The 23,345-nt window shown below is 48.1% G+C and overlaps 1 protein-coding gene across 4 annotated transcripts in view; it reads left to right on the top strand.

Annotated features, from left to right (window-relative positions):
• Positions 1–2,411: 2,411 nt before the first annotated feature.
• NPNT (nephronectin) overlaps positions 2,412–23,345 on the top strand; it is a gene marked incomplete at its 5' end in the record, with an annotated part of 52,122 nt that continues 31,188 nt past the window's right edge. For 2 of the 4 annotated variants that reach the window (XM_084252070.1, XM_084252072.1), the window contains 3 exons: positions 2,412–2,482; positions 4,842–4,942; positions 18,709–18,759. In XM_084252070.1, coding sequence (XP_084108196.1) covers positions 2,412–2,482; positions 4,842–4,942; positions 18,709–18,759 — 223 coding nt within the window. The remainder of the gene's footprint in view (positions 2,483–4,841; positions 4,943–18,708; positions 18,760–23,345) is intronic. The other 2 variants (XM_084252071.1, XM_084252073.1) reach the window with 1 other exon arrangement.

Consider the following 23,345-nt stretch of genomic DNA (forward strand, 5'->3'; position numbering starts at 1 on the left):
GCTGAACTCAAGCCTTGCGCCACGCTTTGTGCTGGGCCCAGGGGATGCTGCAGCGAGTGCCCGGGCTCTCCTTTGTGTGAGATGACAGTCTGCAAGCTACGAGCAGCAGTCACAGCGCAGTGCTTGAAGGGTTACTTCAGGACTCAGAGCAATATAGAAGCCCACGCAGCTGGAGTATCCGCGCAGCCCTCAGTCAGAAAGGCTTCCCAGGGTGAGTGTCAGCGGAGCTTGGCCCCAAAGGTCGTGGCCACTAGAAGAAGGACGGAATGTTTTCTGGGCCAAAGAAAAGACATGGACAAAAGTCACAGTGGCAGGCAGAGGGCAGTCCGATTTTCTTCGCTCCGGCTATGCCCTGTTTTGTTCTCCATGTCTTTTCCTGCCTTCCCTCCACGTCCAGTTCTAACCCGCAGGCTAGCCCCTTCTCCCTAACCATCGCTCTGCTGGGACTTATGTGCACATCCAACCTGGGAGCCACCAAACAAAGAAAATGGTCCAGATAGCACTGGAGCCTGGAACCAAGCCTACGTTACGCTTACAAAAATTTGATTTTGTGCAGGAAAAATATTTTGACTCCTACATTTTTGGACTTCATTAGAAAGATCTGAAATGGATGACACCAAGCTGTTTGCCTAAAATAATGTCTCCAGCCTGAATTGGCATGGATATTTCCGGAGATTAAAATAGAAACATGTTTTGCTAACAGAAAACAACTTGGAAATCAAAGAGTCATATAAGTTGAAACCATTAGTTTTTCCTTTTCTTGTAGAAAATTCCTGTTTCTAGACACTAAGAGATCAGGATAGTGAGGTCATCCTGCCACGGAACTTTCCACTAAAACTGTGACGGTGAAGAAACCTCAAAAAGAAAAGAGAAAAACGTTCTAATGTTACAGTCAATAAACAGCTCGGAGCCACCTACAGATGTGCCAGGCATTGCATTGTTCACAAGCAAGAAATAAGCAAATTATATACAAGTGTGTATGTGTATATAAGAGACAAATATATAAATAGGCAAATATATAGATCATATATAAGCAGTTTATATAAATAAACAACCAAGTAGGCAATTATATGGTGAACTGGGAGGTGAGCAGTCTGGACAGGACACGAAGTAGATAAGTCAGGGTCATCCAGGAGGGGCAGGTGGCCATTTTAAATAGGGGAGCCAGATTGCTCTCAAAGAGCTGACTTTTGAGCAAAGACAAAGTAGCCAGAGGTGAGCCCCGCGGATACCTGGCTTCAAGCCCAAGTAACAGCTAGTCAGCAGCCCTAAAGCAGGCCTATGCCTGGAACCTTCCAGAAAGGCAGGGAGGAGGCCATGGAGAGGGAAAGCAGGGGAATGGCTGCAGTGTGAGGTGTGGGAGCAGGCAGATGACTGCGCTGGGGTGTAGTTCGGGTGGGATTTGAAAAGTGGGGTGACTCAGTCGGACTTTGGTTTTAACATGCCTTTTGGCTCAATTGAGGGTTTCCCTGTGATACAGCCTTGGGGGACCATGCAGCAGCAGCAGGGCTAGGTTGGTTACAGTGGGTGCTGGCTGATCTGTGCAACATCCATCTGCTGTGAAAAACAGCCTCCTTCCCCCCTCTTTGGCGTCTCAAGCCTTGGGGGGCCACCTTCACTGTGCAGCTGATGTGCGGGGAGTGTTGCTGCTGGCGGTAGCAGTGCTCTGCACGTTGCTTCTTCACAGCTCCGCTGCGGAGCCGGACATTTCTTTCGGTTGGTTACAAAATAAAAAACACGCCTTTGCCAACTCTGCGGGAGCAGCAGACTCCCGGAGTTTGCCTTTGCTAATTTGTCCAAGTCGTGCTGTGGTTTCGCTAAATGCAGACGCCGCTCAGCCCCAGCCCCATAAACCCCTGGCGTCTGGGGCGCCCCCACCCTCCCGCGAAAGGCCGCTGCCCGCGCCCGCCACCTGTTGGGGCGGCAACCGTGGAGCGCGCACCTCGCCGCGGCCTCCCGCTTCCCCGCGCCTGGCCTGCGCAGCACCCCGCTTTCCCTGGCCCAGGCCAGGCTGGCAACTTTCCTCGCAGCCTGAGGCTCACCCGCTTGGCTGGCCCCCAAGAGACACCGCCTCCCCCAGCGCCCCCACCGCAGAAGCTTCCCGCCCAGGGGCCGGGCGCCCTCACCCCTCGCCCGGGGCGGCCAGCGCCCAGCCCGGCGCACGCGCGCCCCCCCGCCCCCCGCGCCCCCCTCCCGGCCCCGCGGGCGGCAGCTCCCCCTGCAGCGCCTCCCTCGCGGGGAGGGAGCCGAAGGGGCTCCGGGCGCCGCGGCGCAGACCTGAGCCGACCGCGCGCCGCGCCGCCGGCCTCTGAGTGGCAGCAGCAGCCGCGGCGGCCGCAGCTCCCGGGGAGCCCTGCGCGCCCCTGCTCGTCCGCCGGCACCCCGACTTACCCTCGGCCCTCGCCGCCGACATGGGTGTCCTCCCGGTGCTGGTGCTCGGGGCCTCGCTCTACCTGCAGGCGGCCGCGGAGTTCGACGGGAGGTGAGTGGGTTCCGGGGCGCCTCCGCCCCCCGCGAATCGCACGCCCGCTGTGCTGGGGTGCCCTGTGCCCGGGGCCGGCTGGGTCCGAGGCACGGCTCGGGTCCCGAGCCTCGGGGCCGTCGAGCAGCTCTCCCCACCCGCGCGGCAGGAGGGCGCGCCCCACGGGCAAAAGGGAGGCTGGAGCCCCGGGCTCGGGACCGGCTCCGAGGCGCGAGTGCAGGGCCGGAGCCCAGAGCACGCCGGGGCCTGGCCCGGGCGAGGACCCGCCCCCCTCCAGCCCGGCGACGCTCCGGCGGGGCGGCTGCCGGGGCCCGGGCCGACCCGAGCCCCCGGGCCGTCGCACAAAGGGGGCGGGCGGGCCGGCGCGGGGGCTTCCCGGGCGCACCTGTGCGCTTCCCCCTCGGTTTTCTTGGAGAGAGGGGGGCGCCACGTGTGCGAGTGCGACGGTGCCGGCGAGGGCGCGCGCACGGCCAGCCCTGGCGAGCCTGCCTGCGGCGGGCGTGCTCTGACAGGTCCCGCCGCCCGGGCCGGCTCCCTGTCACTCAGCCCCGCTCGGCGGCCGCGCGGTCTCCCGGCCGCGGGCGCGTGCAGCGCGTGCTCGGGCACCCCCTCTCTGCGCACGACACCCCACACGCGCCCCGCGCTCCGGCCGCTGCTGCTCGCGCAGCGACCGGCTGGAGCCCCGGGAGAGGTGGCGACCCGGGTCGCCCCGCCGCCTTGCAGCCGCCCTGCCCCCAGCCCGAGCACCTCCGGGACGGCGCAACCCAAACAGCGCCGCACCTGTTCCTCCTGCAATCTCGGAACGAATCGATTCCACGATTGATTGGCTTTCTCGTGCCTGGAGGGGACGCGGGGGCCCCGGGTGCGCCAGGCAAAAGCTGCGGCCGCCGGTTTCCCACCTGGTGGGAGGAACTAGAATTTTTTTGTTACTGGGGCTTGGGGGCATGATGGATGATAAAGTAATGGAGAACTGAAAAGACTAGGAGTTGAAGAAACGGTGGATTAGCCACCAGGGCAAGACGCGGAAAAGTTGGAAGGCTCTTCTTTGTTCACCTTGGAGTGCTGAGGGGGTGCACGCACATTTGCAACAGGAAACGACTTGCATCATTACCTTAAAAGTCTAGTGGAGCTTTAAATGTGTACACCAGTGTAGAGGCAGGAAGGGCCCAGAGCAGGATCTCTGTGATCCTAGCAGATGGGTAAAGGAGAGTCCTGGAGCCCCTGGTGGCTTTTCAGGCTCTTAGTGAGTTTTTTCCAGGTACACGGCAGGCAGGGGTCCAGCAGGCTGGCAGGCCTCCCAGCCCCGGGAGAAGCTTCACGCTTTCTGGGCTCTCTGTCATTCTCTCGTGGTTCTGCTTCTGCTGGCGTCCCTGTGACGCCGCCCTTATAAGCCGCGGCTCAGCCCAGGTGTGCCCACCTGTGCATGCCCACACCCTACTCCAGGTCTCCACCATCAAGCATGCATGCAGGACCATGGGGCTCCATCGTCAACGCTAATGACAGGAGGGTGGGAACACGTGACACCTTTTCACTTACCCTACAAACAGCCAGTAAAAATATGGGGAGGGGGTCATTTAGGTGTGCACCTACACAAGGAAAAGATGGACCAAATAAGGTGGAATCTGAGGATAAACGGGCGTCCCCAACTGGAACGCCTCCGGATTCCTAATTTACCTTCCACAGTGGGGATTGCTGATAGAGGGAAGTTTCAAACCACAAGGACACTTGAGATGTTAGCCACACTTTGAACGCTCCTTGGTTTCATTTAGATTTGTTTCTCTGGTGCATTTTTCGGCGGGGGGGGGGACTTTTGCAGCCAGAGTCCTATCACAGAAAGGGTTGTGTTTCATTGAATGCTGAGGCACTTCCCCCCCTCTGCCCACACCTCCCCTTTGCAGAAGGCAGGCTTGTTTTCCTTAATGCCTTTCAGTTGCTGATGAATCAGCCCAAATTGGCTTCCCCCTGTAACGGGTGTGGGTCTTTGAGGAACCTGTTTATTTCCAACTTCAAAAACCCCCTCTGAGCCTGAGTGGCCACCTTGAGAAGCCTTGCTTTGTGGCTGTTGCTCTTTCCATTTCGGAAAGCATCCTCGCCCCCACCCACTCCTGCTCCGCCGCCCCCACTTCTGTGTGGGGTGTTCGTAAGTCTGAAATTTGAAATTAGATCATAGCAGAAGTATTTCCCTGAAGGTGTTTGATCCTTAAATTTCTGCAGGAGTTGGTAGGAGTTGGTACAAAGGAGTTGGTAGAAAACTGTTGGCTGTGATTGAAGCATCTTTTTTTCTAACCTAATAACCAAGAGGAAATTGTTTTCAATTGCAAGAGTGTCTGTATTTACTTTGCCTCTTTCTGTTTGGTAGGTGGCCCAGGCAGATAGTGTCATCCGTTGGCCTGTGTCGCTATGGCGGGAGGATTGACTGCTGCTGGGGCTGGGCCCGCCAGTCCTGGGGACAGTGTCAGCGTGAGTATCCTGCCTGGGGACCTGGCTCCCCTGGAGGTGGGAGGGGCTTTCCTGTCAGTCTGCTGGGGTCCCGGGCCCTGGCTGCCCAGCATGGCCTGCAGGTGCGACTCTGCATGGCATCTTCAGGTGCAGTCACTGCCTCTCATTGTGCCTCTTGCCCCCGCCCCTCGGAACCAGCTGTAGGAAGAGGCCAGGTGTGCTGTTCACGCAGAACCGGCTAGGGTGCCCATTTTAGCATTTGTCGCTGACTTTTCCAGCGCCTTTTTTCTCATCAGACTTAATCTTTGCTGGGGGCTGAGATGGGGCTAAGATAATGAGTCTAGACTGTATTTACATTAAATACCTCTGAACCTGATAGCACTGAGGGAGCCTTTGCCATGGCTGTTGTGTACAGTGGCCTATTTGTCAATCTTTTTTTTTTTTTTGAAGCGAGATTGCTTTGCAGGGATTCTAAATGGACCCCTCCCCACTGCAGCCAGTAACTCCAATTAAAAAGCCTCTTGTTGAAGTCCCGTAAGCACCTACCTCATGCAGTCAGTGCCAGGTCAGGACGCTGGTTGCTTTTCCAGGATCACAGGTAGATGCTTTCATGCTAACAGTTGGAGCCAACTCATAGGAGTCTGCGGAATTCATTTCCAACATTTTATCTGGATCTCAAATTCTATCCCGCTTCTACGAAAAAATCTATCAGCGATCAAGTCAATTTCCAGGGGGGGCCTACAATGATGGACTGGCAGGGCTAATGAGAAGCTGGGGTGTCACAGCCAGCGTGTGGCTGCTGGAAGAAGGGGCTCAGTGGAGTGGCAGGGGTGGGGGAGGTGTGGGCAGGAGGGTGAAGGTAAGGGCTGCCCATCAGGCTTTCCCTCAGGTGCTCTTCTAACATGGAGAATTGCAGTGATGTCACTCCTTACCTGACTGAGGGAGGGGAAGGGTCAGTCACAGGTCACCATCTCTGGCTGGGGCTGGGAAGACAAAGGGGACTGACAAATGTCCTCTGTCTCCCTCCTGTAAGCCCCTGGCCAGACTTCTGGCACCCAGGGCCGTTGTGTGTTTCCACAGAGGGAGATGATGCTGACCCAGTTTCCAGCTAACCGAGGCGTGGGGCAGGGCTGTTACACCCCAGGTGACTCTAGTCCATGTTGTTTTAAAAGGAAGGTGACCAAAGAGCAGAATTGTGCAGGGGTGTGGTCTTCTGCCACTCGGGGCACAGTGTTGTGAGTGTTTGCACAGTGGCACCAGGTGTGGAATATGAAGGGTGTGAAGGTCCAGCCTTGACAGACCCCTTTACACATTCCTCTCCTCAGTAATCAGTGGGTAGTTTCTTTGCGGGATTGCAGATTGATCCTTTGCTGTTGATTTAGGAGATTTCCAGAGTGAGTGTGAAAGTACTGTGGGGTACTTTCATCCCCCCACATCTCCCCCCCCCCCCCCCCCGCAGGACCTGTTCCCCTGGCAGAATGCCCTGGAAGTAGTGGCAAGCAGCTAGTGCATCCATTCATTGACCCTGCTGGCCTAGGAGCAGCGCTGAGAACCCGAGGCCGGGGAGGTGCCCCCAGAAGCCCTCCACCAGATGTGCACAAAGAATTCCAGGGAGCAAACTCTGCTGTCTCCTGGAGGCTCATCAGCTGTGGAGTCCCTGGAAAGAACCCCCAGGGCTGTTCTCTTTCTCCATACCACGTAATTACGTTTTCTCTGTACACCCTGCTTGGCAATTCTGAATTTGAGTGTGGAGACCTTTCAAAGTCGCAGTGACGGCACAAAACATAAACATCCTAGGGATTTCCTGGCATTGCACTTCTTAGAGTAGCTTTCCTAGAAAACAGAGGGCTCTGACGCAGGTAGTCAGTCTAGTACTGGATCGCATTTTTATCTTGTTGTTAATTCTCAAGAATCTGAGGAAGCTGTACCATTTCATTACTGAAATGCAAGTGGAGGATGTGTAAGGTGTTCCTGCATGAGCTCCACATTCTCTCCCCCTGGATTTGGTGACGGCTTGAGAGGCAGCATGATGGAGGGGAATGTAGACTCGGGAGCTAGACTCCCTGACTTTCATTCAGTCCAACCTCTGATTTGCTGTGTGACCCTTATCCAGTCATTCAACCTCTCTGGACTTTTGTTTGTCTCTCTCAAAAATAGCCCAGCACTTCACAGGACTGGAACAAGGTATAAGTGAGGTACTGTTTGTAAAGCTGTTAAGAGTCTTCCTGGCACAGAGTGAACATGACGTGTGTTGGGGGAGCCAAAGGAACAGGAAGAAATAGCACCAGTGAAAGTTGGTGGGATGGGGCTTCGGGCTCTTGCTTCTTGAGGCATGATAGAGGAATTTTTGCCTCTCTGCTGCCAACATAGGATGTGGTTGCAGGGTTCTCTGTGGCAATTAAATGCCATTAAATTCAGGTGGCCAGATGACGCTTCCCATTATGTCATGGATGGCAAAGCTATAAAAGTGAGGTCAAAGACAGGTGTTCCCTGTGTTCCTTGGAACCGTTGATGTCCAGGCTCTCTTGTCAGCCAGAGCCCCCCATCTTGGTTGTCCTCTGAATAGACAGAGGAATGAGGGGAGCTGTGTTCAAAGATAAGCACCAAAAAGAGGCAGTTCCTGTGAAATCAAGACCTGTTGCTCTGCTTCTCCGAGGAAACCCTTGCTCTCATGGTGGCCACCCCTGCTGATAGGGCACCTGTGCGAATTCGAAAGCGCTTCTGGGAAGTTCAGTGTGAAAATTGTGTCTGCCTTTCTGCCCCAGGAGGCACTTCTTTTCTTCCCTCCTTTTAGCAAAGCTGCCCCATTCTTTTTTGCCAGTGTGATTTGCTCGATGCTTTCCTTGGAATCATCACAGCACAGTGACAGGAAGCGATTCCCACCTGTGTACCAGCCTCCTCCTACCCACTAGGTGTGCGCAAGGTGTGGGGGGCTCACACCCTCACCCTGTGGATCATGTCCACATGAGACACTGTGGGTGTTTTCCCGTTCAGTTGTGGGGTGTGTCCACGCTGATCATGAGAGTCAAATGTACCTGTTTACGCAATGGGCTGCGTTTCCATGTCACTCGTGGGCCTGCCAGCAGGCAGCGTGCACTCTGTGCAGCCACAAGGCCACACTTAGCTCAACTTCCAGTCTTCCCTGCGGCACTGAAGAGGGAAGATCACAGCGGGGCCCTCAGCAGGCCTGGGCAAGGTCCTGCTGCCCTCCGCCCACTGTCCTGCACCCAGCTTTGTGTCTACATCCCCACCAGCCACTGGGAAGCAGGACTGATCCAGAAGTGGGCGGGTCGTGCCTCCATTCCCTTCTGGCCTTGACTTCTCTCTTTGCTCTGATGCTTTCTTTTGTATTCTTGACTCATAAACAATCTACATACCAAAAATTCAGGTTTTGATTTTCTGCTGATCCTGGGCTTTAGTTTGATTGACAGTCAACAGGCTCTTTGTTGACAAGTGGCGTGTTCTTCTTGCCTTCAGAACAAGAATCTCTGTCTTGCTCTGTAATTATTCCACTCCTTTTGCGTCAGTTAACGGCACACTTCATTTTCATTTTAACCATGTCTTCCTACCAGGTGGGGGTTTCTGTGACTGATTTCTCAGGGGTTGTCCACCTCATTGTAAAAGCCGCTTGTCCTGTGGCTACAAGGAAAAGCCAAACATAGTTTGGGTACCTGGGGGGCCCTGCCCTTTGTACCTGATAAGCTGCTTCACATCCTCACCTGCTCTGCCCTTCCTTCACGGGGTAGAGGGGGGATGCGGGGTGGGGGGGGTTTCCTAGGTACATGGCTGTGTTTGGATATTATATTCCTGTGTGGTTGCCTTTCTGTTGACTTGCTGATTTGACTGAGGCAACAATGTTCTTGTGAAAGCTCTTTCTGGAGGTGAGCACAAAATGCAAACTAGAACTGGTCCTGGCCTTCCACAAAGCTACTTACTTCCTAAGCTCATTGATCCCCAAAGCAGGCAATTCTTTTCCCAAGACCCGGCCTTGAACTCTGGTTCTTGACCTTCCTAGGGCTAAGGCAATCTCGATGAGCCACGAGGCTCCTTTCTCTAGGGAGATTTGGCAAAGATGTTAAACCTCAGTTAGCAAGGCTAAGCTGTGCAAACGCCATGTCAGATGGGAATTTTGTCAGCGCTCGAGGACCTTACATGTGGGTGCAACATAGTTAGTGACTGAGAAGCAGTCATTCGGAAGCTATTTGGTTGGATAATGTCTGTAACTGGCTAGTGATTGTACACTGCTGGAAAGATGAGCAAATCGTTGAACTATTTTCTGTATGTCAGATGCGGAAGGCTATTAGTTTAGGCAGAGACTTTTAATCTAGTCAAGAGTTAAATTTCATAGTTCACTCATTACTTGTATCTGGGTTCAGAAATTCAGCTTCATAAATGGAACATGGTTTACTAATTTTTGCTCCCATTGATTTATGTCTCTAGCCACATGGTATACAGGTTATATTTTTCTTGGCTTTTTAAGATTTTGAATATTTTTTTAAAGCTATTTTTTCCTTTTTTTTTTTTTTTTTTTTGGCCTAGAAGAGCTGGGATGTAGGCCAGAGGTGTGGGGAGCAGAACAGAAGGATTGAGTAAATTACCCTGCTGAGGGGAGCAGCGGATGAGACAGGAGAGGTCTGCTGCACAATGTAGGTTAGCTCCCGGCCAGGATGGAACTTAGGTCACAGTGTCTGGTGATAGTGCTGAGACTTAACCCCTGGGCCACCAGGGGGGCCCAATTGTGACTATTTCTTGAAAATAATCAGGAGTGGGTAAGCAGTAGGAGGACTGGCTTAAAAGTCCACTTATGAAATCTCCACAAAAGAGGTGGTTCATAGTGATTGTCCTTCCATTTGTGACCAATTGTGAGGCACCCCCACTGAAGTGTGGATTAGTATTTGGTCAAGAAAGTGATTTTTTTTTTTTTTTTATTCCTGTATGTATCCTGTGCCCTCTGGGCACATCTGGGGTCTGGGGCAGTTTGTGCTGCCTCCAGCCACGGGGAGAGGTTCCGCAGGGCTGGGGCCTGCTTTATAGACTGAGCACAAGCCCTGATTTCATCTTGATTCACTGTCTCTAACTGTGGGGGGAGAATGCAGAGTCAGGCTCTCTTTTGAGGCAGAAATCAAAGCAAGGCAGTGTGCAGGCTCCAAACTGCTCTCAGCATTAAAGCCTGCCCTCCAGTCCCTAGGAAGTGAAGTTTTTGATTTAAGGTTACTCAGCCACCACTTTCTGGGAAAAGGTTATTTAAGGACACCATGTACTTGGGGTAATGTCAAGTGGCCTTGGAATGCAGACTCCAAAGTAAACTGTGTCGAAGATGTGGGACCTCTCCAGACAGAACTCCATGAGAGAACGTGTAGTCTTCAGAGTTGAGTTTCACAGAAATTACTTTGTTCTTTCATGTCATCCACTACAACTCATCTCTGTATAATACTATCAACATCTACTCATTTCCTAATATCCCCTTGTAAAGTGTGTCTGGCCAGGTCTTCACCTCTGTGTCTCAGAAATCTTAGTACTTCTCAAGCCCAGAAGTCGGACCACATTAAGGGAACATTCCAGTAGCTACAAGTCCAGCTGCTAGGGCTACCCTAGGTCCCCACCTCAGGACCTGCCCCTGGAGCTCCAGGGACAGCCCTGGCCTGAGGACCATCTTGTGTTTGCTGCCTGGACGTTTGGGACAAGCTCTGACGACTGTACTTGTCCCAGCCATCCCTGCTTGGGCGGCTGCAATGGATAGAATATCTGTGTGATGCTTTTTTTAAAAGATAATGATTTCCTTTAACCCTGTTTATGAAAATATCCTCACTTGGACAAGTAATCATATGAAAGTGATGTGCGCTTTAATTTTTTTATGCTGTTTTGAAAATCTGTTTCAGATCTAACATCTGAAACAGATAATAACACTTTTTTTTGTTAAAAATGTTTAATTTACAGATATATACCCTCCCCCATATAGGAAATAACAAAATATTTATAGTAGTTAACGTCTGCAGATTTGGCTTTGGAAGGACAGTTTTTTATCTTACTAAAATTTGCCTATATTTTATAATTTTTTAATTTTTTTTATTTTTTACATCATTGTTCATTTTTTAAAAAAAGATTTATTTATTTATTTATACAAGCACTGGGCACAGTCAGAAGCACAGGAGGGTGAGAGAATTCACCAGAGTGGAGAGCAGAGCAGGCAGACTGAGGGGAGCAGCGGGCGGCAGGAGAGGTCTGCACGCCATGTGGGACCCTCACCTTAGGCCGGGGATCGAACCGGCACTGTAAAGGCTGTGGGCAGCTTCCCAACCCAGAGCTCAACCGCTGCGCCACCGGGGAGGCCCACATCATTGTTCATTTTTAAACAATATTTGCTTCCCCCCACCGCCTCAGGTATAGTCCCCATAGAGTTTTCTTCACCAGTGCACTATCACCCCAGTCCGCTATGCTCCTTCCTCCCTCCCTCTGATCCTTCTCCCTCCTCCTCCCCTGCAGTATGTCTTTGATTTATAATTGTCTTTTTCTTTGTACTGTTATTATTTTTTTTACACTGATGTCTTATTTGGCTCCTCTATATTCCTGCTTTAAGTGAAACCATCCAATATTTTTCTTTTTTCTTCTGGCTTATTTCACTGAGCATAATTCCTTCTAGCTCCATCCACGTTGCTGCAAATGGCATGAGTTTATCTTTTTGATTGCTGAATAATATTCCATTGTGTATCTATGCCACATCTTCATGATCCAGTCATCTATTTTTGAGCATTTGGGTTGTTTCCAGGTTTTAGCTATTGTAAATAGTGCTGCAAATAAACATAGGGGTACAGGTGTTCTTTTGAATCAATGTTTTTGGGTCCTTTGAGTAGATCCCTAGTAGTGGTATTGCTGGGTTGTACGGTAGCTCCATTTTTAGTAAGTTGAAGAGCCTCCAGACAGCTTTCCATAGTGGCTGGACCAGTTTGCACTCCCACCAGCAATGTAGGAGGGTTCCTTTTTCACCACATCCTCGCCAACATTTGTTGTTGCTAGTTTTTTTGATATGTGCCATTCTCACTGGTGTAAGGTGGTATCTCAAAGTGGTTTTGATTTGCATTTCCCTGATGATAAGGGATGTTGAACATTTTTCCATATACCTGTTGGCCATTTGCATTTCCTCTTTGGAGAAATGTCAGACAATAACTCTTTACCCGAGCCAGTTGCTCTTTATGTAGATTTTGGGAAATGAACTATTGCACACATACACTGCCGTGTTCCAGGGGCCCAGACATGTTTGAGGGATATCAGACACCTGCACTGGTGCCAAGACATCATGAGGTGAAGTCACGGCACAGTACGTGTAGCGGCTGCCCTCTTCACATGTGTGCATGCCGCCCAGTGGGGTGGCCTCTGGGTCTGTGGGGCCCACATTTCATGCATGTTGGGCCAGCTGCATGCTTTTAGGATGGCCGTCTGGTGACACGGAGGGCCGAGTCCCTCAGGGGTAATGGGCAGTGTTTGCCCCGGAGAGGAAGGGGCCTTACCACTCCCCGACCCCCAACCACTACCTCACACCGGTATTTTTGTTCCTTTCCCGCAGATTTTGCACATGTGTGAATTTTTCCTTACCAGTCTTTTAAAAAGATTTCTTTTGTAAGAGAATGCACATTCATTTCCTCAAATACCTCTTCTCAGAGCACCAGTTGTCCGTGTGATCTCACAAATATATTTATACATACAGGCAATTTCCTCTCTCTCCCCACCCTGTCTTGTGAGATGAAGTCCTACTACGTGCACCTGGCTTCTCTTCTTACTAATGCATCTCGGGAGGCCTTTGCCCTGCAGCACAGGCAGGGCCTGCTCACCCCATCAGCCACTGTGTGGCTACCCCCTGGTGTGTTCACCAGTCTGTTCCTGGTGGCCATTTATGTTGATTATAATCTTTTACTAATGCAAGCAATTCCCAAAGAAGCAACTTCAACCATACAGTGGAAAGTTTTCATCAGGTTCTAGTATTTCTTCTGCATGATAACTTTTGACAGTGGTCACATGATCTATGTTAGTAATCTGATGCTGTGTCAGAGATCCAGAATCTGAGTTGTTGCTTGATTCGGGTGTGCTCTCATACCTGCTCTTCCCCAAATGTCCCTGTGACAAATGAAGCTCCATCTGCCCCACTATTCCTGTTTTTTCCTGGACTGTGGGCACTGGCTGACGCCGGGAGGATGGTGAGATCTGCTAGGATCACCTCCTGGCTTCCTGCCACCTAAGTGTGTTTCTTTCCCCTTTGGCTGTGAGGCCTTTTTTCCTTGTGAGAAATGCACATGCATTCTTTGAGGAATCACTCAATTCATTGACCCTTTTATTATAAATATATATATATATATATATATATATATATATATATATATATATAGGTCAGCCTTAGATTTTACAATTTTGTCTATTGCATTTGGTTTTTCCCTAGACCTGATGTATTAGAGAGGAGCGTGTAGAATTTTGATATCAGAATAAGGTTTTGGGAGACACCTGTCCTGTTGTGATAAAAAAAATTTCATCAACTGTTAAAATAGTTTTACTGGGTTATTTGAAACCATAGGTGCATGTCCTTTACATTACTTACTCTATTTCTTATTCGTTATTTTAACTATATACTTAAATCATCTTTTAAAAAAAAATAAGGCATACAAAAGTGGAAAACTCAAAGACTGGAGAAGGCAGCAAAAATAACATTCTAATCTGTTTTCCTTCTACTAGTTCCAGCCCCAACAAGCAACCACTTTCCTATTCATTTTGCAGATTGATATATTTTCCTTGTTCATAAAACTATAATAACGTGAGGCAAGAACTATTCCCTGTCTTCTTTTTTTGTATAAGATTACGTCTCAGAGACCAGTCCATGCATTCATGTAACCTCTTTCATGTGGCTCTATGGGATGCCATTACATAGATACCCCACACTTAAGTTCTGCAGGTCCCCAGGCCTGCTCCTTAGCGGTTTTGCACATTGTTTTCTGCAGTGTGCTGCGGTGGTTATCGCCTCCTAGCCATCACCACCATATCACGTGCAGACGTGGGCATGACAGAGACAGCTTAAGCATCATAACTGCAGGACCCTCAGGTTATTATTACACATTTTCTTCTATAACATATGTAGCATAGGGAAGGTTAAATCATGGACATTACAGAATAGAAATCTTCTATTCAGTCACTTTCTATTTTTGATTTCTTAGAAGATACCATAAAAGAGAAAAAGAATGGATTTCTTTATTTCTGTTGGATTGGTCCTACCTTATTGGGGGAGGGTGGGAAGAGGTTCGCCGGCATGCACGTGGTAGGAAAGGAGAGTAAAATTTACACAATTAACACGGGGGAAGAAGGGGGAAAGGCATAGTAAAGAGTCCGATGTTGGGAGGAGAACTGTTGACATGCTGGTGTGTGTATGCAGGGCTCTGAAGGCACTTGAGAGTCTGGCTCTGAGCTTCTGGTAGCCAAAGGAGCAGGAAAGTGGTGATGCTGCTAGAATTCATGGGTTTGTCAGGGAAAAGCACCCCCACCATTTGGGGGAAGTCCTAGCTTTCCCCACAGCTCGTTCTGAAAGACTCTCATGGGGGCCTTTCTGGAGTGGGGTGAGCAGGGCATGGCTTCTGGGTGTGGCTGTTCAGACTTCCTTGTGGCCCTTAATCTGGTTACTGCCATGGCCAAGATCTCATCCAATAGATGATGATTTCCCAGCGATAATGGAGCATGGCCTAAATCTTCTGACCTAGGACTTGCCAAGGGATGTCAATGACTGCCTGAAACCTGTGAGAGCCCCAGGGGCATGAGCCTCACTGGATGGACATGCGTCCCTATGGCCCTACCAGGGGATGTGCTGTCAAATCTACCCTGAGTTACTAAAAAACTAACATGTCACAAATATAGTTCCATTAAGTAAAGTTAAATCTAAAGAAATTTTGCTCTGAAGCTGGTTTTCAAGTTTTCTGTTTTCATCACCTGATTGCCACTAGTCAACATAATTAAGGTTATAACAGGATTCCTGGAAAAATCCCTACTAAGCCAGCATCGGGGAGTCCAACACCGCCTGCATGTTGTGTGTGGTGAAGTAGAGGCAACATCTCTCTGTCCCTTCCCCTTCCCTGTGGATTCCCCCAAGATTTCTGGTTTGACTTAACCTCACAAAACACCGTTAAATCAGCAGTTATCCTAACTGATGGGGGAGGAAAGAGATGTGAATAACTGCTCTCTTAGCTTCAGAATGTGGTAATTGATTTAGGAGCAAAAGCACCCTTTTCCCTTCCTGGGGTTACTGAGAAGTGCCCCTTTTCTGCCATGTTTAAAGGGAAGGCTGGAGACAGCCGAGGTAGGTTCCAGATGCTGGGGAGAGCCGGCTGGAGATGAAGGGCACTGTGTGGATCAACTCAGGTCAGCCAGATTGTAAAGCTGAACACTTGATTTGCTTAATATCTCTTGCTCATTCTGCAGGCGAGTGGTGTCAGCTTTCCCAGGCTAACACTGCTTTCTCAGGACTGCCTTTGTAGAGATCATTGACTTCTGAAATTTTAGGGACTATGTATCACAATTTCAATTTTTGCTAACGTATACAAAGGAAGAAGCGATTGCAAATGTCTGTGTTTATGTTTACTTTGGCAAAACCAATTTTTTTAAAACATCATTAGTCTTATTTTCACAAATCAAAATTTTCAAACTTAGTTTCTCTGAAAGATCCCTGAATGGTCAAAGGTGGGTGTTACTAAATTTACAGAAACAAACTCCATCCGTAGACATTCCAAATACAGGCTTCCTGGCACAGAAAATAATTTTCTACAGCCTTTGCTCCCTCCTGTTTTATTTCAGTGTTAAGATTTTGTGGGTTAGTTGGTAATTCTCTCCCATATGTCTGCATGCTGGCAAGTAACAAAAACATTGATCATTAGCTGGAAAACACAAATTGCAGCCCATGCTTAGTTGTATTTTTTTTTAATGATCCATTGATATTTAGGGTTGATTTACTATTGCATATACTTAATATGGTAGCCATTTCTACTGGGTAAATTGCCACAACTTCCTATGATCACACATATACTTCATGGTATTTCACATACGTAGTGGTGGTTCCAAAGTCTTGGTGACTTAAAATCGCAGGTGAATTAGAAAGTTCCGTATCTCTGGGTGTCTGTGTGTGACCAAGAATTAAGATATTCCTAGTGAAGGCAGGATTCTTTTCTGAAACAGTTAAATTTGTGGGAAAAAATTAACTTTGAAGAAATCCTTTATAAAGGTGTTAATTATTCTGTTATTTAATCTTCTGTTGCGGTCTGATGAATTCTGTAATTGGAATGGATTGAAAGTGGAGGCTTTCAATTTCATAATGCTTTTCCTATTCCCGGGACCTGCTGTCCCGGATATTGGTTATATTATAAAAGTGCAGAATTGGAGGTTGTGTGTGAATTGAGTTTGCTGAGCTAACAAGAACTTCTTTGGTTATGAGAAATACAGAGAAGTTTAAGGTTGGGGTATAGAGAGCGTTTAAGAGTCATTACCTTTTCCAGCGGAAGATTAGCGTTCAGAGAAGTACGGTGTCAGGGGAACGTCACCATTCATGGGTGTACCAGGTATTTGTCACCTGTAAGGAGGCTCCCTGGAGAGGCCAACTCCTGTGTGGCTCATATGGAAACTGCGTCCACTTTATTATTTTCTTTTTAAAGCATATACTTCACCTAACATTTGGGTTTTTCTCATCCTTTACATAAAGTTAAATACATACAGACCCTTGGATAATAAGTAGCCTTGGTTCCTTAGTGTTTCCTATTCCTCATCCAAAGCCCAGGGTTGACTGCATCTGTAAACCTGTCTTTGGCAGGCAAGAAAAAGGAATCTCAAAATAGTTCAGTTTGTCCTGTTTTTATTCATGATTTCATAAAAACCATCAGACTGATGGTTATTTGTAACCCTATGTAATCTCGAGAACCCTCTGTGGAACTGGAGTAGCAGGAGGAAGTTCTAGAACTGTAAATCACACCTGAGTAGCTTCCCTGCAGCATTGCATGCCTTACTACTGTCTCTGTGTGATGGTGACTGTAGAAACACAGTCTGTTGGGAGAAAGTGAAAATATAGTATGTGCTCCTAATGAGTCCTTTATTTGAGTACTTCTCACTATGGGGTTTATGCCACCAAAAAAATGTACGTAGAACATTTATTTTTGGCAGCTTTCACAAAAATTTTAAAGATGGCTGCCTATGAAAATTCTCTTGTGTGTCAATAGAGACTGGACCCCAGAAACTCTTCGGAAATAATATATTCCCAGTTAAATTTAGCTTTGATTTAAAATGCAGTTTTGTATAGTTTTAAAATGCAAAATTTAAAAATTTAAAAATTTTAAATTTGATGCTGGAAGTCTTAATGGGTATACATGTCAGTACCATGAAATTTACTTCAATCTATGGTGTCAATCTAAGGCTGATGCAGGTTAAGTAAGGGAAATGTGACCCCATTTTAAGATAATCTAATATAAGAACAAAGTATACAGAACTGTTGTTTGGTGCTAGTTATAAAATAATGGTGTTATTCTTTATTAAGCTTTGTTTGCAATTATATTCCTCCATAAAGTATGTTATTCCAAGTTGGCAATTAAAGACTACTAAAGAAATGGTATCCTTTTATATTTTTCCCTTCTTACACAGAACCACAATCAAGCAGTTTTCTTAAATGTATGATCCAGGACATAATTTGCCATTTATTCTTTCATTCATTTTCAGCTTTTTTGTTTAGATTGTATCTGTTATGTTTCATTATTCTAACAAAAATGTCCACCTCAGGATATGGTGAGAGCTTTTAAAGTTAACAACAATAAAAGCAAAACCTAATTTGTTACTAAAACAAACAACAAGGGAAAAAAAATACAGAGCCACCATTCTTGATCAGAAGTTTAAATCGTTGCTTTCATTCAATCAAATTGGTCTTAGGATTTTTTTCCCTCTGATAATTCCCCAAAGAAGGCTCTATCCGCCCAATTTTAAATTATGCAAATCAGTGAAGAAAGTGAGAATTCAGGTGAATATGGAGTGCTTTAGAGGGGGAAGAAAGGCATGTGTCCAAAAGAGAAGGCTCTGGGTCATATTTGGGGTCCTGGGCCTGCTGGACCCTGCCCATGCTCAGCAGTGTCTCAGGTTTCCCCCTGGCACTGTCATTAAGCTGGGTTATTTATGTATCTTCAAGTGAAATGGGCAAGCTTCATGGTAACTCTTGTTGCTATTGACAAACAAAGCAACCATGCAAGAAGAGAAGGCTGTGGAAGGAAAGAGAAAACGTCAATATTTCCTCCCCAAATCTGGAGAGATCAGGGGACATACAGTGTGTGAGAAACAGGTAAGTAAAGATGTGTCCATTGAGAAACTACCAGCCTTGGTTAAAGTTGATCAAAAATTTTGATGTTTTCCAGATATTTTACCCAACACTCATTTAATTAAAGGATACTGTCTCTTTGACCCTAAAATTACTGTTCTGAGAATGAAAATTTGCACTGGAAGCCACTGTGTCACCTAAGGTCTGAAATGTTTTAATTTAGAATTTGGACTATGAAAGACTAGCATCACTTCAATTATTGGTTAATATTTTTGTTACAAAATGTTCTGTAATGGCAAAATGGTGACTAAAATATTACTATTTTAAACATGTCCTAGAATTTTTTTTTTTGTTTCAGAAAAGCACTGAAAGTTGAATATGTGTAAGTCTCCCGGAATGTAACAAGTTGATAAATACCCAAGTCCAGCCTCCTTACAGAGAAAAGATCTGGAATTTCTTTTTTTGGACATTTGTTTTGCAGCTTTCTACGTCTTAAGGCAGAGAATAGCCAGGATAAGGTGCCAACTCAAAGGTTAGATGAACATATTTCTTGAAATAATTTTGGCTAATCTATATGTCTTGGAAGGCATAACTTACAAAACTATCAGTAAAATGTAACTTTAGTTGTGATTTTGAATTGTTCTCTTGGGGAAAAATTACATTCCTTAGATTTGTGTTTATTGTGTTCATACCTGTATTTCAGTTACTACATTAAAATTTTCCCTTTCAGTTTATAATTGCTTTCTCCTGTGTTATGAATCTAATAAATTGACCTTCATTCTAACCTAAAGGACAGTTTATATTTTTAATACTTAAAGAAGCCAATAAAAAAAAGCAAAGTCCATCAATGAAATTACTAACACCAGCCTATCATTAACCTGAGGGAATTAGATCTCATTTTCATTAATTCTCCATGGAAAAACTCAGGTAAGACATTTTTATTATATAAAATATGTAAGCTCGTATAGTAGCAGTTGTGCATGTTCATGCCATTGTTTTGATACATAAAGCATTTCTGGTCTAAGATATTTCTGCAAAGTGAAAAATATCACTTAGTCAATCACCATCATGGCACATCAGTGACAAATTGAAGTGAAATGTGTGAAATTTTCTTTGGTGGAGTTGGTGCCAAAAAGACAGTGGACATTGAACTGACAGATAATTAGCACACGTCATAGGGCATGTTTTTGAGGGGAGACTTTAACTCTAAAAACTTTTGGGAAAATAACAATGCTATTCGGGAACAAAATTGACAGTGCTGGAAAGAAAAGTGATGGGATTTTATTCGGGGAAGAGAACATACCTCATAATGACTGCAGTCACAGGATTAGCTGGCGGGGCTGGGCCGAGGACAGGGTGCCCGGGTGGAGGAGAGGAGGGACTGGGCTATGTCAAAGAGAGACCTGGGTTCTGCACGGCTCCCCTGACTTCCCAGTATGAGTCACTCACATTACCTGGGCCTTTCTGAGCTACAGTTTCCTGATCTACAACCCTGCTTGACAAGAGGGTGCTGGGGTTGTTGAGTCGCTGGTGGAGAGCAGCCTGAAAGATGTCCGCTCCGTGTGTGTGTGTGTGGTCCATGTATGTGCCCGACACCCCTGACCCCGCCGCCAGGGGCTGTCAGCGTGGCGAGGCTAATTGTGTTTTCAAATCCATTTTGTTGAGTGTGACCATCCTTGCGAAATGACCAATGACTAGAAAACATCTCTGATTATTTCTAAAGTAGAATCGTTCCTTAGCTGATGCGCCTCTGAGGCGTCCTGTGCTATTCCTCTGATATCTGTTTGTAGCCCTCAGAGTGGAGCAGAGCTTGGGTTATCTCACCAGAGGCCAGGGGAGCTCACGCACAGAGGGGGAGCTGTGGAATCACCCGTAGAGTCACAGGGCGGCCGCTTGGCGCACGTTTGTTTGAGACAACATGGCATTTGGACTTGCTGTAACTTGACAAATGTTTGAGCTCTTACTGGGGGCAAGGACTGCATTGGGTGCTGAGAGAGATGCGAAGACGAGCAAAACGGGCTTGCTTGCAAGGAGCTGATTTGGTAGGGGTGGTACTCCTGCCACATTCTGAAGTAGAGGAGATTTGGGGCAAGGAGTTGAGGCTGTGGAGAACAGGAATCCCTTCCTGCCGGGGAGGACTGAGGAAGAGGTCGTGGACTCGGTTGATTCCATCACTCAACAGATGGGTAAGAAGCCTCCCCCGGCCTCGGCCCGGCCAGCACATCAGTCAGACCGCGATCTCCCCTGGACCTCATTTGCTGTGGGTGTCGAAGGTCGCAGCTGACATTGAGCGCGAGATGGTGTGCTCTGCTGCTGGACACACGGCATCTCTCCAGGCAGTGCCCCAGACCTGGACTGGCGTCCTGGGGGCCCAGCCACGTCCCAGGGAAGTGGAGGGGAGGGCACCCTGGTCAGACAGGAAAAGGCATCAGAGCTTCAGAAGCCTCAGTGCGTGGCCCATTCCAGGAAATGGGAGACCCTCCCTGGCATCGGGGCCTCTGCTTGAGGGCACCGGGGGTGGGCCAGGACACCCGCCTGGGCTCCCACTGTAGAGAGCCTGGGGAGGAACGCTGTAGTTCAAGCAGCGATGACATAATCCGATTGATATTTTGAGGGTGTGAGCTGGTGCTCGTGGCTCACATCCAGCACACAGGTGGATTTGGTCTGGCTCCCAGAGGGTTTCGTAGTTTTTGAGAGTTGCCAGTGCTCCGTAGGAAACGTGGCTCATGTATGCTGTCAAGCAGCTGGCACTCGGGCACTTGTGCATTGCTGTGGCCCCTCGGGCTGTGCTGCTCGGCAGCGGCTGAGTCCCCTCCACTGTGGGCTCCACCGCCCGGGGCCTGCAGGCACTGGGCGTTCACAGGCCAAATTCTGAGCACTTTCCTCATTGACAATTTAGAGAATAGCTAGTTGAAACTCGGGACGAGAGGCTGGTAGTGTAAACTAGAAGATAGATGAGGTGATGTCCTAAGTCGTGGTGATGGGAACTGAGAGAAGGGCGGGACTGAAGGTGTTAGAAAGGGTGACTGGAGATGCAGCAAGCATGGGGCAGTGGTGGGGCACTGGCTGCCCCCACAGACTGTTTTGAGAACTGTGCCTGACTTTTTTGTTGTAAAATGTAGATAAGAGCCCACCTCATAGGGCCGAATGTCCCCTGTCCTCTCTGAGTCCTGCCTTCAGCAGCAGAAGGCCCCTTTTTCTGGATCTTGTTGTGATACTTGCTGTGGGTCTACCTTCACTGTCCTGCTAGACTCTTGGTTCCGTGGAGCCGGGGGCTGGTTCTCATACCTCTGTCTCACGGCGCAGCGGCATCTACGGTGCCTGCTCTAGGTGGGTCCAGGCGGAGGCCCAGACATTCTTATATCAAAGAGATAAAAAAGATGAGGAGAGTATGATCTTAGTAAACAGATTGTGGTTTTCAGAAAGACAATTTACTGGGGAAATGAACATATTTCATTTGTCTGCCTGCCTCGTGACCTTAGTAGGTATCATAGATCTTACCTCCTGATGAAAATTCCAAAAAGAAATCCGTTTACATGCTTGAAAACACATGCATTGTAATCTGCTTGTGGCAGCTACTGCTTGCAATGCGTTGATTATCCACAGTGATGGGTAGCAGGCTGCTCCTTTGACAGCTGCCTTCTCGTGTAAGGATGAGTTTTGCTCTCTGGACCAGTTCAGGGGCTGCCCTTTTCCAGACCCTCTGCCTCTGGTGTGCTTATAGCTGCTCTTCCCGCACCCACCATCCATGTGGTGAATTCCTTCTCCTCCTCTGAGATTCAGCTCTCCCCTGACATTTTCCCTATTCCCACCTCCCAACTCCCACCTCTGTGCAGAGAGATACCTTCTCTGTCTTCTTTTAACACTCTCTATACTTGTCATGTCTTGTTTGTCAGGAGACTGTGCATGATTTCAGAGCAGGTACTGTGTATCTAAAGAGCTCACATTCTACTGGGGGAGCTAGATAAGAAAAATAGCCAGGGTCACGCCGCGTGACATACATCTACGTGAATAGAAGCATACAGATAATTTATGACAGAGGAATGCACACAGCTTATGAACACACCGAGGACTCCAAATTAGGAGGAGGGCTGATGCGGCTCTCGGAGATGGTGGTGGTACGTGCGTCCTGGAGTCTGGCTAGATGTCACTGCAACCGACTAGGGGCTGGTGTTCCATGTGGAAGTGTGGCCGTGTAGATTGTTCCCTCCTGGGAACTCTGGTCAGTGCATTCGCGGGCGGGGCTGGAGATGAGGCTGGTGGGATGGGCAGGAGTCCAGTGGTGAAATGAGGTGTCGAATGCCTTGCGAAGACTCAGAACTGACATGGTGAGCTAGGTCAGCATGGCAGACAGCCTGAAGGGCCAGGCAGGGACTGGACGGTGAAATCATGGATTTGCAAGGTGTGGATAATAGCCCTTTGGGCTTGGATTGGAGCCCGTGCACTGGAGGAAGGAAGGTCGTCCTTTCCTCCCTGATTGCTGGACATTTACAGACTTTCCAAATGTCTGTTTAAGGCTCCTCATCAGATAAATCTGGAACTTTTATGAACTGATGTTTTCCTTTAAAAAAAGAAAAAAAACAGGAGGTCAAACGGATAAATACTTCACATCCTATGTCTGTGCAGTCACAAATTAACTATAGTTTTTCATTAGTTACTGTGGCTCAACTATGTGTCTACCAGACACTCTTGAAACATAGGCATTTTTTTTTAAGGTTTATTTTTATTTATACAAGAACTGGGGTACAGGCCAGAGGCATGGGAAGGTGAGAGGATTCACCAGAGACAGAGTGGGGAACAGAACAGACAGGCGGACCGAAGACACTGCTGAGGGGAGCAGTAGGCAAGGCAGGAGAGTTCTGCCGCGCCATGTGGGAATCTCCCTGGCCGGCCGGGAATCGAACCCGCACTGTAGAGGCTGTGGACAGCTTCACAGCACTGTGTTCAACCTGCTGTGCCACTGGGGAGGCCCGGAACGTAGACATTTTGGTAGCTGAAAGAAGAAAGGTCGGTTACATTACAATTTCCTGACCTGCCTGATAATCGCTCTCTTCAGACCATCTCAGCTAAAACAAATAGGGTGATTTTCAACTCATAACCTAATGATTTCTTACATTA

Source organism: Talpa europaea (assembly GCF_964194135.1).
Source record: "Talpa europaea genome assembly, chromosome: 13".
NCBI lineage: Eukaryota > Metazoa > Chordata > Mammalia > Eulipotyphla > Talpidae > Talpa > Talpa europaea.